Consider the following 13,869-nt stretch of genomic DNA (forward strand, 5'->3'; position numbering starts at 1 on the left):
TGAAAACAATCACGGCATTCTTTTACTTATTTTAAAATGCTAAACCTACAACAAAGTGGTGACCTTAAAACGTCTGTTACTGCCTTGAAATCAGCCCAGACACAGATTTCGGCTGATGCAGCTTTACCAAATGGCCCATTAGGCCCGTTCCTTTCTGCTGTTCAAAAAGGGTGGCTGGCAGGTTACAGTCAAATGGTACATCAATACATTTCATACATGGTACATTATTATTCTTTATTTTTCATTTTAAATTGTACAAAATACAAACATAAAATCCTACTACTACAACTGTATATCATAGGCCCTATATTGCTAAAAAGTCTCTTTCAGCTACAAATGTAGAAGCCTGTGCTTTTGGAATAGGAGGAACTGAGCTATATCTCTGCTGTCCCCAGGAAGTTCTGAGTAGCCAACAACTGTGTGTGTTACGTGGCCATGGATGTATAAAATGCACAACCGTTTACCCAGTGCAGGGAACACAGCTTGACTCCCTGTGGCGTACAGACCCTCTTGGCCCTCGGCACAGAGATCAGTGGGAGCTGCGTGCGCTCAGCCCCTCTCAAGATGAGCCCCACAGATTTGTTCTCTAGCTGCCGCCCTGAGATTGGGAGGCCTCCCTATTCAGAGGCCCATTAGACTCCAGGCCGCACATGCATAGCAAGAGGCTGACAGGACGTGGAGGGACAAATTAAACAATCCGATTGGCTCATCCGCCAGCCATTCATTCTCTGTTCTGCTGACAGGGGCATCTTCACACACTGATGCTGGGTCATAGCACCAACGTTCTGGACTCTAGGTGGAGACAAGAGGTGCCCTCCTCTTGTGCTCCCGCCCAGTCCCCGAACTGTGTCATGCTCTGCCCTAGCCAGGCGCCCACTCACTGTTGAGCTGCGTGCACCATGCACCTGAATCTCCGCATCCATTTAGCTACGATCTCATATGGCGTCCAACATCACAATAAATAAGAACTTGCAGCACTCACGTGTATCCCATGCTCCTTTGCATTGGAGCAAAGGATTCTGGGATACACTGAAGACCTTCCATCAGCCTATCCCCATGCCCTTTGGCGTAAACAGAGATGCTCCTTTGGAGGAGGACGAGGTTGGTGGGAACTTCACAACTGGCGCAGAGTGATCCAGAACGGGCCTGCTGGAGAGCGTCCAGAGCCGTCACATGACTATTCTGCGGCCTCTAAGATCTGGCACTCTCTGCCTGTGTGCAAGATCAGGCCTACTAGTGCTCCTCTGCACTAAATGGGTCCACGTGGCTGTCTCTTAGCAAGATGGAGCCGTGTGTTGGCCCCTCCGAGAAGAGTCTGACTGGACCAGGGAAAAGGGCTTCTCTTGCTACAGAAGGCAGATGCCGGTAGCTGTGCATGTCCTTGCAGCAGGGTCCCTGCCCTGCTCAGATCATAGACACCCTGTCCTTAATGTATATGTGGTAGGGATCACTCCGCTTGTCCACCTTCCTGGATTTGGTGTACCCCAGAATCAAACTCCCCACCGTGGCGGCAAACAGAATCATCACGAACAAGATGTACATGTAGGAATAGTCGTCTTTGCTGGCTAGCTTGGTGTGACTGCCATTCGTCCACCTCGTGGCCTGGTCTGGTGGGCACAGGATGGCACCGTGAAGTGTTTGGTTCAGGGCCTTCAGCAATGAGTGCAGGCTTTGGTACAACGTCTCCGTCAGGTTCCCCACCTCCATGTCCTCGCAACTCCCAGGAAACTTTCTGCCAGGATAAAGGGGGAAAAGTGACTTCAGTCAGGCCTCACTGGCGGGGTGCGGGGAGGGCACATATACAGTAAAGAAAGACCCACTGCAACGAGCCTCAGAGCCCAGGTTAACTACCTGGGATTGCACCGCAGGGCTACATATAGCAGTGTAGACGTCCGGGCTTGGGCTAGAGACCGGGCTCTGAAACCTGGCGTCGGGGTGGGTCTCAGAGCCTGGGTCTGGCCTGAGTCCAAATGTCTACACTGCTAGTTTTAGACCTGCAGCACAAGCCTGAGTCAGTTGACCCGGACTCTGAGACTTGCAGTTTATTTCGCAATGGTTTGAGGGAGCTTACAAGTCACACAGCATCACTGCTGCAAGACAGGCCCTGCGGTCATGCTGGCTGATTAGCACCAGCGTACAATTTGTGCATAGTGGTGAGATGGGATCAAAGTGCAGACCCCAGATAACATAACATTGTGATGTCACCTTCCCCCGAAGGATCCCAAAGCGTAATCCCAATGTATCACCAGCCACAGACACGCAGCGCCACTGAGATGAGCCACCTCTGGTGCAGAGCACAGCAATCAGACAGCACACAGTGGGGACATTTTGGCCATGTGCGCTTTGGAAAACCCCTGTTCTTACATAGGGAAATCCTGCTCCCTTCCTCTGGATCTACTGTGGGCCCTGGCAGCAAGGTAGTCACAACAGGTCCATTGCAGGGTGGAGGGCACAGGATTTGTGGAGTCTGTAGAGAAGTTTTGGTGTAGGCCTTACAGATCAGGTCTGTGCAGGGGCTCTCTGTGCATGGCTCTGACGATGGATTGAGGTAGGGTGCTCCTGGGGCAGGAGGGTCTGAGACCACACGGATCCACCAGCCCTATGCCTTGATGTACAGGGGGCTGGGGAAGGCGGGGGTAAGCAGAGCCCACCGACAGTAACTGCCTCTTTAGGCCTGGTGGGACAGGAAGCTATTCAGGTGCAGCACAGCTGGAAGGCTTGTGCCCCATCATATCTGCCACACGATCTTCAGCATCTAAGAGCAGCTGTCAAACTGCACAACGCTCCAATGGACCTACCTCGGAAGGGCTGGGCCGGGCCTGCAGCCCTGGGCCTGTCATTCCGAGGAGGTTCAGGGTCTCCACCCCGAGGCCTGCTTCAAGCCTGTCTCCCCAACACTGCGCTACACCAAAGCTCTGGTGACCCCTCACCAGGTGTGGGCCTCAGCAGAGGTTCGCCTAGTATTTCTGCTCCCTGCTTTGCATCGTCCCTCTGTAGCCACCCTGGGGACTTTCCCTCGGCCAAGAGTGACAAGCTACAGATAGGTCCCTTCCTTCCCCACCTGGGGGTCTAGCTTCAGCCTGCCTTCTGAAGGCCTGTGATAAATGAAGTCCGGGGGGTAGCTCCCTTTGATGGACACCCAGCCAGCCAGTTAGCTGTAAAATCCCTCTTCGTAGCTGTTCTCTACTTGCTTTACCTGTAAAGGCTTAAAAAGCCCTCCGGGTAAAGAAGTCGGCACCTGACCAAAAGAGCCAATGGGAAGGTAGAACTTTTTAAAATTGGGAGAGAAACTTTCCCTTTGTCTGGTTTCAGAGTAGCAGCCGCATTAGTCTGTATCCGCAAAAAGAAAAGGAGGACTTGTGGAGTACTTTGTCTGCTGTTCTCTGGAGAAGGAGACACGGAGCAGCAATGCTATAAGCAGGAATGTAAGGCTTAAACCAGGTATAAAAATTCATCTTCCATACCTAGAAGATATCACTGGACAGGGCATGTTTAAATAGACGCGATTAGGTTTATTTCTTTATTTTGTGGATCTTCTCTGTGCTAACCCCAGATGCTTTTATTTCACTTGTAACCTTTAAGCTGAACCTCAAGAGAGCTATCTTGATGCTTAATTTTTGTAATTGTCTCTTTTAAGATTTAGCAAAAAGCCTAAGTTCCATATGTATTTCCTTTCTTTTTCTTTTTAATAAAATTTATCTTTTTTAAGAACAGGATTGGATTTTTGGTGTCCTAAGAGGTTTGTCCATGTTGTTTAATTAGCTGGTAGCAATAGCTAATTTCCTTTGTTTTCTTTCTCAGCTCTTCCCCAAAAGTGGGGTAAAAGGGCTTGAGGATACCCCACAGGGAGGAATTCCCAAGTGCACCTTCCTGAGTCCAAGGGTTTTTTTTTGCATTTGGGTGGTGGCAGTGTTTACCAAGCCAAGGTCAGAGAAAAGCTGTAACCTTGGGCGTTTAATACAAGCCTGGAGTGGCAAGTATTAATTTTTAAAAATCCTTGCGGGCCCCCACCTTCTGTACTCCAAGTGACAGAGTGGGGATTCAGCCTTGACAAGGCCCCTGGAGCAGAGTGCAGCACAGAGGAGACCACCCAGCAAGGTCTACACCTCCATCCACATGGCCCCTGTAGCTGGGTGATCTACAGTGCCGACAGCACGCTCCCCTCATTGTGCTCTCAGCCTGGGAGGGGCACCCGTGGAAGACCCTGGCTAGACAGACACACAATCAGCCCCCTGTCCATCGTGTGCTGGGGCAGCCAGAGAGCAGTCATCCTTGGGGGCCTAACCCCATGTCAGGTAAGCCAGGGTAAATTCTTTGTACTTACACAGCGTCTCCCATCCAAAGAGCGAGACAAAGGGGCCATGTGGTGTTGGCATCCGCCCAGTTGTGGAGATGGACAGGTACAGAGATCCCCAAGGACACACAAGAAGTCACAGATGTCCACAGATGACTTGGTCTACAGTGTGGATAGCCCTCTACCTTCGGCCCATTGGTGGGGTGGGACAGAGGAGCTGGTTCACAGGGCCCGTCCTGCAGACGGACAGAGGATGAGTCTCCAGGGCTGTCGATCAGGCACCCCTCACCAGCACTATCATTCAGTTAAACTAAATATTAAAACGGGAGAGCTCCCCGGTGGCAGGCACCAACTACTTGGTTCTGCGTCTGTACAGTGCCGAGCACAACAGGGCCCTGATCTTACACTGGGGCCCCAGTTTAACCCATGCCATGTGTGGCTCTCTGCCCCCCGCCAGCGGCTAGACCACAGAGATTTGTGACGGTGCTACGGCCATTGAGCTAACGGATCTGATCATTTAACTGAAGCAGTAGAGACTGGCGCTTTTCGATTCAGAGCTTCGATCCCAGCAGACAACCTGCCTGGGACACGGTCAGGCAAGGCACTGTGGTAATGCAACCAACCAACCACCTGATCAAACCTCCCGAGATTTCAGAAAAGCTTTCAGCCTGCTCAGGGGCTACGCTTTGAGTCTGCTCCGGTTCTAGCTGCTCCCCAGCCTGGAGCTGGTCTCTCCTTCCCAACATATTGCTATTTGTTAAGAAAACCAGAAAGGATGTAAAAGTCAAACTAACCGAACAGTGAATCTGGGGACAGGTGAGCCCCTGGCGTGAGTGGAGGTGCAGGGAATCCCGGAAATAAAGGAGGCTGAAGGTGTGAACAAGGGGCCTTGCAGGAGGGGAATGGAGGGATGCCAGGAGCGCCTGGCCTGTGCAATACACTCATCCCACAGCAGCATCAAACCGTGCGCCCCTCTAGTTAAACTGCCCCCCAGAAACACTGCAGAGTGGGGCTGCGTTGGGCACTCAAAGCTCGAGCTAGGGAGTTAATCACAGCTAATTGCTAGGGTTTGATCCTCCTTCCAACTGCTGAGTGAGGCCGAACACCCTCAAGACCCAAGGACTTGTGGGGCCTGGGAGGATGCTCCCAGGGATCAAGCCCATTGTATTAATTGGGCCTACAAATGTACCCTCGCTGTGAGCTCAGCTGTAAGGAGTGAACGTTCCTACAACAGCACCACACCTACAGTAATAAATGTTGATGGTGAAAGGTGCAAAGGGACGACACAAAGAGGGAAGGAGTCCAAACAAAAAGGCCTGTTGATATAACTCAGGGACTGTGTTAACACCATGCCTGGTAACCAAGAGAAGGGTTGGACCAAAAATCAATGGACCAAAACTGGTGTGTTGGAAATTAGGTCTAACTGGTGAACAAATTAACGAGGGGAAGGGCTGTTGCACCCATCGCTTCCTTCTGGGGTCCTCAAAAGAAAAAAAAACTTTTTTTTTCCCGGGGCAGCGGGGGGCGGGGGAGTCAAGAGGATGAAACTGGCTGCCAACAACCGCTGGCTGAGAGACTGGAGAACGGGAATGGAGCGAGATTCCCCATCACGGCTGCCACCCCCACCGGCTCCTGGGACCCAGGATCCACCATGACACAGTTGGGCCTTTGTCGTCCTGATTCTCAGCAACGTCCCAACAGGGCCAGGCCAAGAGAAGGACCCAGACTCAGGCCATATCTACTCTACAGACCTGTACTGGCATCACTACACTGCTCAGGGATGTGAAAATCCACCCCCCCCGACCTAGCTCCTCGTGCAGACAGCACTATGTTGATGGGAGAACTCCTGCCGCCAACACCCTCCGCCTCTCGGCGAGGTGGGTTAACTACGCCGCTGGGAGAAACTCTCTTTTTGACGTAGGAGCGTCTTCACGTCAGTGCTGCAGGCGCAGCTGGGCCGATGCAGTGTTTTCAGCGTAGACCTGCCCTCGGTGCTGCTCGTTTTTATGCCAGCACTGGGGCACCGTGTTCTGGCTGGCCGGGCAGTTGTGTGAGAGCAACGGAAGCCCAAGCAAGCACAGGCCCTTGTGCACATGCACAGGTCGCACAGACCCACGCCGGTCACTGCTGCTCTGGCCGAGATTCCCCTCCGCAACACTAGGTCTGTGCCGGTCAGCTGATCCACACAGGACGGCCTTGCAGCTCAAGCCTAGGACTAGGTCTCAGGAGATCTGGCTTCTATTCCCAGCGCTACCACAGAATGTCCCAAAGCAAGTACTGTCGCCGCTCCCTGACTCAGTTTCCCCATCTGAGACCCAGAGATAACAATACGTCCCTGACACATAGGGGCCCGGCGAGGCTCACTAGTGTTTGGGAAGTGCTTAGAGCTCCTTCGGTGGGGTTGGGCCAAATTGAGGTGTGGTGACAGCAGGTCTAACTCCGTCAGTGGAGAGGCTCACAACTGCTCTACCGCTGCATTGCGAGGCAGTAGCTTTGGCGGATTACACCGGGATGGGGAGGCGGTTATGGCCTCCTGCAACCACCTGAGGAGTTTCACCCACTCGCACTCCTTCACAGACAAACGGCAGCAGCTGCCCATTGTTGAGCCCCTCACCAAGGCTGAAGGAGAACATCGTGGTGTGGTTAGTAGCCAGTGCCTGGCAACGCCCTCTCTCCTTCCCTCGCATCACTGGTCCCCCATGTGCCAGCCCTCAGGGGTCACAAGAGCCGAGGAACGACTGACAGGGGGTGCTCAGCACCTGCATTCGATCAGTACCCGGGCGAAGGAAGGAACCGCTAAGCCCAGGCAGAGGGGGACGCAGACAGTAGAGAAAGGGGAGGATGTCATGCAGCCAGGGCTCCTGGTGCCTTTACTTCTGCGGATCACGTTCCCTCTGCTTCCCCTGCCCCGGAGCTCAGCACCATCTGTCCAACATGCATCCATCAGCATCAGTGGGAATTTGTCCTTCTCCCAACCTGGCTAACACTTCAGCTCGTACCTTACACACAGACCAGAAACAATAAACACAGCTTGGGCTAACCATGCCCTGGCCTTGCAACAGCTGGTCAGCTCCTACTTAAAGGCTGGGTAAAGACATATTCTTGCCAAATAATCCATTTCACTGGATGCCAGAAGAATTTAATGATGGTATTTTATTACGGATCACCTGGAGGGGCTGGCCCAAGGAGGCACTACAGGAATTCACAGGGCCTCATAACGCATTAGCCAACAAGACGAATTACAAAATATTAGAGTCCATTTACAAACACAGCAGTGACAAAACAAGCCCCTAATAAGCAGCAACAGGTCAGTCCTGTTAGACACAGAGGCAGGCAAACCCTGGATCTGGATTTTGCATTTGGCCAAGAGATTGCAGCTGCAAACAGCAGCCCCATTGCTGGAGCAGGAGATTAGGCCTTGGTTTGCCCTTTACTCTGGACTCATTGCCAAGGAAGGGAACCAAGCTGGCCCATAAGTTGTAAGCATGTGCAGGGCCCCCAAGCCGTCCTTATGCTTAAGGTCCTCTCTGATCAACGCACTCACCGGGAGACACACCTGTCACTAATTATACTAACTGCCCCTGTGCTGAGGTGACACATCACATCTCTTTTACAAAGCTAGACCCAGGCACAAAGAGGCACTTGCCCCAGGTCAGTGACAGAGCTGGCCACGGCACCCAGGAGCATTACAGTCACGCCATCTCGGAGCTGAAACCGGGGTCAATGTCCTTTGTTTGCCTGGACTCAGCTGCCTTTAGAACCGCGCATCCCGCCCTGCCAAGGAACTGCCAGCAGCAGCGCCGGTCAGAGGCGCTCAGCTGAGCCCCCTTGGCGGTCTACAGAATTCAAGAGATCAAGGAGCGAAGCAGCAGGGGAGCAGGAGGGTGTTGCAAGGGGAGAGGATCCACTACAGGAAGTTTCACACCCTCTGCATAATGAAGAGGCTGGAGAAGCCCTGGCCAGGGGGCTCCTTTCCTAGTTTGGTAGCAAGATCACTGCTTCCTATGGGCTGCTGGCGTGCACCGACCCTGGAGGGAGGGAACGTTTGCCACACTACCAGGCTAACCCTTGATCTCTTTTGAAAAGCTCCACGTAAAAGGTCACTTCTCCCTGGCCAGCCTCCAGAGTTGGGCAGAAGGACTTTGGTTTAACATCTCATCGGAAGCATGCCACCAATAAGGGCTTGTCTACACGGGGAAATTTACTAGCATAATCCTACCTCTACAGTTATACCCATGAGCCATTTTTAAATTACTCCAGCTGGTGAAAGGGGTCATACAGCCCCTTCTGTAGATGGACACTCGGTCCCCACAATAGAGGTAGCCGTAGAGCAAGCATCCTAACACCATCCACCTGTAACCCACCCTTACATGGGGTGGCTCTCTGTGCCCCTCAAGTAGCTGGACCACAATGAGGTTTATGAATCGGCTACTGGTTTTGAGCTCAGAGGGAGGGGTCTTTTAGATCAGACAGCTGAGGCTCATGCATCTAGCTGCAGAGTGTGACGCTGGCTGACCAGGTGCTGGCTCCTGCCAAGGTCCCCTGGCCTCTATGAAACACTGACCAGTACCTAGCTGGATTCAGTCTGGCTCCCCTGTGTGTTATTAGTATTTAGTATGCTTAAAAATGTCCTTCTTTGAATGCTTGCAAGCTGCTGCACGCATTAATCTCACTTATAATGTCTGTATCCCATATTGTATGGTAATATTTAAGCATTTGTACTAAAAGTCTCCGTGAATCATCAGACAGGAGAGAGAGACATTAACTAGTGTAAAGTGCTGATCTCCAACAGAAGGTATTACATCCTGCCCAACAAGGAAGGGACACCAAAACCAGACAAACTATTGTGGAACATTAAAGAGGACAAAAGACTTTGTTGATTGTTCTCCCCTCCATGAAGATGAGTCATACAAGTGAATTCCTTCCATCAGCTGAGTTTGCAGCTCAAAGCACAAGGTGCGGAAGGGGATAAAAACCCCTAACGATAAACTGTGTGCACTGCTTGGACTCTGGAAGGCAAGGATTGCTAGCCATAAACAAAAGATCCCTCAGCTGGGTGGCGAAACAGATCAGAGTATCCAAGGGGACTGTCTGTGACTCCATGTTAATTAAGCCTGTTATAGCACCTGAGGCGTTTACACGTGGTTGGTGAAATCCCAGGGCGGGTCTACACTACCACATAAAGCAATCCAACTTACATCGCTCAGGGGCGTGAAAAAGGCACACGTCCCCGAGTGACGCCAGTTACAGCAACCTAAGCGCTGTCCCCACCAGCTTCTCGCGGAGCTGGAGCGGTTATGCCGACGGGAGAGCGCTCTGCCGTGGGCACGGACGGGCTTCACCAGAGGCGCCGCAGCGGTGGAGCTGCACTTGTGCAAGCCTGGCGCCAATGCAGTGCTTCTACTGTCGCCCTGCCCTGTGCTGAGGAAGCTGGGTAGCAGCCTATCGCGCGCCAGGCAGGCACTCAGGGAACCCGCCCTGCCGCGGCCAGGGCCTGCCAAAGGTGCCGACTTCCCCTCTAGCCAGGGGGTGCTTGACCCCCGCCTCTGCCCCAGGCCCTGCCCCCACTCCACCCCTTCCCCCAAGTCCCCGTCCTGCCTCTTCCACCCCGGCTCTGCCCCCATCCCGCTTCTTCCCTGCCTTCTCCCCCGAGCGCACCCCATGCCCGCTCCGCCCCCACCCTCTGGGAGGGAGGGGAAGAGTTGGTCAGCGGGGCCACTGGCAAGTGAGAGGCGCTGGGGGAGGCTGCCTTTTCTCTGTGGGTGCTCCTGGACCTGCCGCGGTTGGGGGAGGGGCAGTCCGAACCTAGTCCCAGCCCAGACCTACCCCAGCCGGGGGGCACCTATCGCACGGCCCCAGCCCCGGAGCCGCAGCGGGGAGAGAGAGCTGGGGGGGAGTTCTCTCTCCCCACCATAGCCCCAGAGCACTCTCCTGCACCCCAAACCCCTCATCCTCGACCCCACCCCAGAGCCCGCACTCCCAGCCCTCACACCCCTGCACCCCAACCCTCTGCCCCAGCCCGTAGCCCCCTCCTACACCACATGAATTTTGTTATGTGCACCAATATGAAGGTGATGTGTCACACATCACCTCCATATCGGTGCTCATAACAAAATTCATTCCACACGTGGGCGGGAAAAATTAGAGGGAACACTGGCCCTGTGTATAGAACCAATCTAGAGTTTGTGCCTGGCTCCTAACAGACTGCCCTGAGGTTGGTTATTCAAGCTCTTGAGACACTGCAGGACAGCTTGACACAGAGGCCGCAGGTTCAAGCCCTGCAGCTGCTCACATGCTCAGGGGTATCACGTGATAAGTGGTGGCCCCCACAGGAAGCTCAGCTGGGCAGAGCTCTGAAGCTCAGGGTGAGCTACCCCAGAGGGGAAGGTCTCTTAGCTCAAAGCCAGCAGAAGAGCCATAATTCTCTGTGGTCCAGCCGCTAGAGGAAAAGAGCCACACTGAGCAAGTATGGACTGATGACAAACTCATGTGCCCCAGCCATACTCTAGAGGACCCACCAATCTCCCCACTGGGGGAAAGAGGACTAAGTTAGCCCCTGACCTCTCGGGGTGGTTGTTGTGGCCTAGACCCAGGACCAAGGCTGAGTTTATTTCATAGCTGGCTGAGTAAGGCATCAGAAGGTAACAACCATCAGCCAACTCCCAACACAGGCTGGGTTTGAACTGCTGACCTAGAGCTGGGAGGGGCTCCAATTCACAAGCTAACGAGTTCCCAGCTACACCTCTCTGAAAGGACAAGAAGGCTCTGTAGCGCCAACAGGGCTGGTCCACTTGAGCTTCCTGCCAGGGCCAGACACTGGCTTCTGCAGCTCTCGCAACAAAGGAAAGGATAATTGTCTCCATTATTCAGGGTCCTGCCTAGGGGCGGAGTTGAATACCTGCCCATGTCTCTCATGAATGCAGCAATTGTTCTGTCAGAGGGTAAACGGATATCTTGGGATGTCAATGGCTTAGTCACCTGCTAAGGACCTGTATCCCATACAACTCTTTGGCACTTGTCAGGCCCATTATTGCAATCCCCTTTCTAATGCCTCCGGAAAAGTGAAGCCCGGTCTACACTTCAGGGTTAGGTCACCGTAAGCTGCCTTGAGTCCACTGAGCTGTGGAAGTGTCTTCAATTAAATTCGGCTCCCGTTGACGTAAAGTGCCTCCCTACACCGATTTAGTAATGCCACCTCCCCGAGCGGTCGATGTCATTAGGTCGACACAGAATCAGCGCAGAGCTGCCTAGGAACGAGCACTGCGGAAAGGGATCTGGGCGTCATAGTGGATCACAAGCTAAATATGAGTCAACAGTGTAACGCTGTTGCAAAAAAAGTGAACATCATTCTGGGATGTATTAGCAGAAGTGTTGTAAAGCAAGACACGAGAAGTAATTCTTCCACTCTACTCCGCTCTGATTAGGCCTCAACTGGAGTATTGTGTCCAGGTCTGGGCATCACATTTCAGGAAGGATGTGGACAAATTGGAAAGAGTCCAGAGAAGAGGAACAAAAATGATATAAGGTCTAGAAAACATGACCTATGATGGAAAATTGGAAAAATTGGGTTTGTTTAGTCTGGAAAAGAGAAGACTGAAAGGGGACATGATAACAGTTTTCTAGTATGTAAAAGGTTGTTAGAAGGAGGTGGAAGAAAAATTGTTTTTCTTAACCTCTGGTGATAGGACAAGAAGCAATGGGCTTAAATTGCAGCAAGGGCAGTTTAGGTTGGACATTAGGAAAAAATTCCTAACTGTCAGCGTGGTTAAGCACTGGAATAAATTGCCTAAGGAGGTTGTAGCAGGCGGTTGGACTAGATGACCTCCTGAGGTCCCTTCTGATATTCTATGATTTCAACTACATGTTAGCTCGCTTCAGCTTGAAAGCCCTTTTTGCAGTGGATCTTGAATCTCCTACTTCATATGAACAGCCGTAGTGGGCCAGACCAATGATCCATCTAGCCCAGTGTCTTGCCTCTGACATTGGCCAGTACCAGATGCTTCAGAAGGAATGAACAGAACAGGGCAATTATTGAGTGAGCCATTCCTTGTTGTTCAGGGGGGAGGGATAGTTCAGTGGTTTGAGCATTGGCCTGCTAAACCCAGGGTTGTGAGTTCAATCCTTGAGGGGGCCATTTAGGGATCTGGGGCAAAAATTGGGGATTGGTCCTGCTTCAAGCAGGGGGTTGGACTAGATGACCTCCTGAGGTCCCTTCCAACCCTGATCTTCTATGATTCTATGATTCTCAGCTTCTGGCAGTTGGATGTTTAGGGACATCCAGAACATGGAGTTGCATCCCTGCTCATCTTGGCTAATAGCCATTGATGGACCTATCCTCCAGGAACTTCTTTAATTCTTTTTTTAACCCAATTATACTTTTGGCCTTTACAATGTCCCCGGAGGGAAGCAAAGAGGCTTTCAGAGGACTAATCTATGAGAGAGTTGTGGGCCTCACTTGACTGAGTAATACGATATGGGGGAAGCCTTATTTCTTAGGAGATAGGATTAGGGAGGTAAATGAATCAGCAGGCTGGAAACAGAATGTCTGGACTAGCTAAGATAAGGGGGAACACCCAGGAAACCATTTATAATGGACAAGATAACGGATAAGCTAAGCCTGGAACATAAGATGAGGTAGGTACAGAGTAAGTTGCGCATGGACAGTGCACACTGTACAGGAATTGGTTTCTGGAAAGTGACCATGCCAATCCCAAAATGGGTGATGCAGTACACAGTAAATGCCATAGAACGTGTAAATGTATATAAAGGAAGAGATTTACTATGTAACTTTGGATGTGTGGTACGCCCTATACACACCCCATGCTTGAGTCTGAACAACTCAGCCTAGCTGTGCCGTATGCCAAATAAAGGAACCTGAGTGACAAGACTGGAGTCAAACTGAGTTCTTGGGGAATCGAGGGGAAGAGGTCTCAGGGGAAACCCAACACAGAGGTGCCATGACTCAGATCCCCTCGTCTGGAGCAGGTAACGTATACACCCCTTAGAGTAAGGGGCGCGACCCAGTGTTAAAGGAAATGGCATTGGAAGGGTTTAACGGTTTAAACAAAGTTAGCACCACACTGGAAAAGTAGGTTAAATCTAAGGGACGCCCCAGAAGTATTACAGGGAAACTAGGACTGGGTGAAAAAAGGAACTCCAGAGAGTGGTACTGGAGAGAGAGAAAAGAATGCATGGCAGAGCACCGCAGTGGTCCTCCGAGTGCCACTGAAATGTTCAAAAATTCCTGAAAAAAGGCAGGAGGAAAACGATGTCTATTCCCTATCTGCATAAATCCAAAGTAAAAAGCAGCCGCCCTTCCAGGACTATATTTAGTGAGTACAGTTTTGCGGCAAAGTGAACGAAGTTAAAAAAGAAGTGCAAAAAACAAACAATAAGCTTAGAGCCCCTGAAAAAAATGTCAGTTTAAAAAATAATTAATTTTAAAAAACCCTTAAAAGTTAAAAAAAGCTTTTGGACAAATAAACCCTGCTGAGTTGAGAAGGAATTAAACAGTTGGGGGTTGCAAAAACGTTTAAAAGGACGTTAACATGTTAAAGAAGAGAATGCTCAGTTTA

General features: G+C 51.6%; 1 protein-coding gene across 3 annotated transcripts in view; it reads right to left on the reverse strand.

Annotated features, from left to right (window-relative positions):
- KCNE3 (potassium voltage-gated channel subfamily E regulatory subunit 3) overlaps positions 1 to 13,869 on the reverse strand; it is an 18,650-nt gene continuing 4,781 nt past the window's right edge. Inside the window, exons 2-3 of one of the 3 annotated variants that reach the window (XM_037916094.2) lie at positions 4,325 to 4,530; positions 1 to 1,732 (exon numbers count right to left, since the gene is read on the reverse strand). In XM_037916094.2, coding sequence (XP_037772022.2) covers positions 1,405 to 1,732; positions 4,325 to 4,530 — 534 coding nt within the window. In that variant the 3' untranslated portion in view covers positions 1 to 1,404. Of the gene's footprint in view, positions 1,737 to 4,324; positions 4,531 to 13,869 lie in introns of those variants that run through there. The other 2 variants (XM_043527361.1, XM_043527364.1) reach the window with 2 other exon arrangements.

The sequence above is a fragment of the Chelonia mydas genome, chromosome 1 (genome assembly GCF_015237465.2).
Source record: "Chelonia mydas isolate rCheMyd1 chromosome 1, rCheMyd1.pri.v2, whole genome shotgun sequence".
Lineage (NCBI taxonomy): Eukaryota > Metazoa > Chordata > Testudines > Cheloniidae > Chelonia > Chelonia mydas.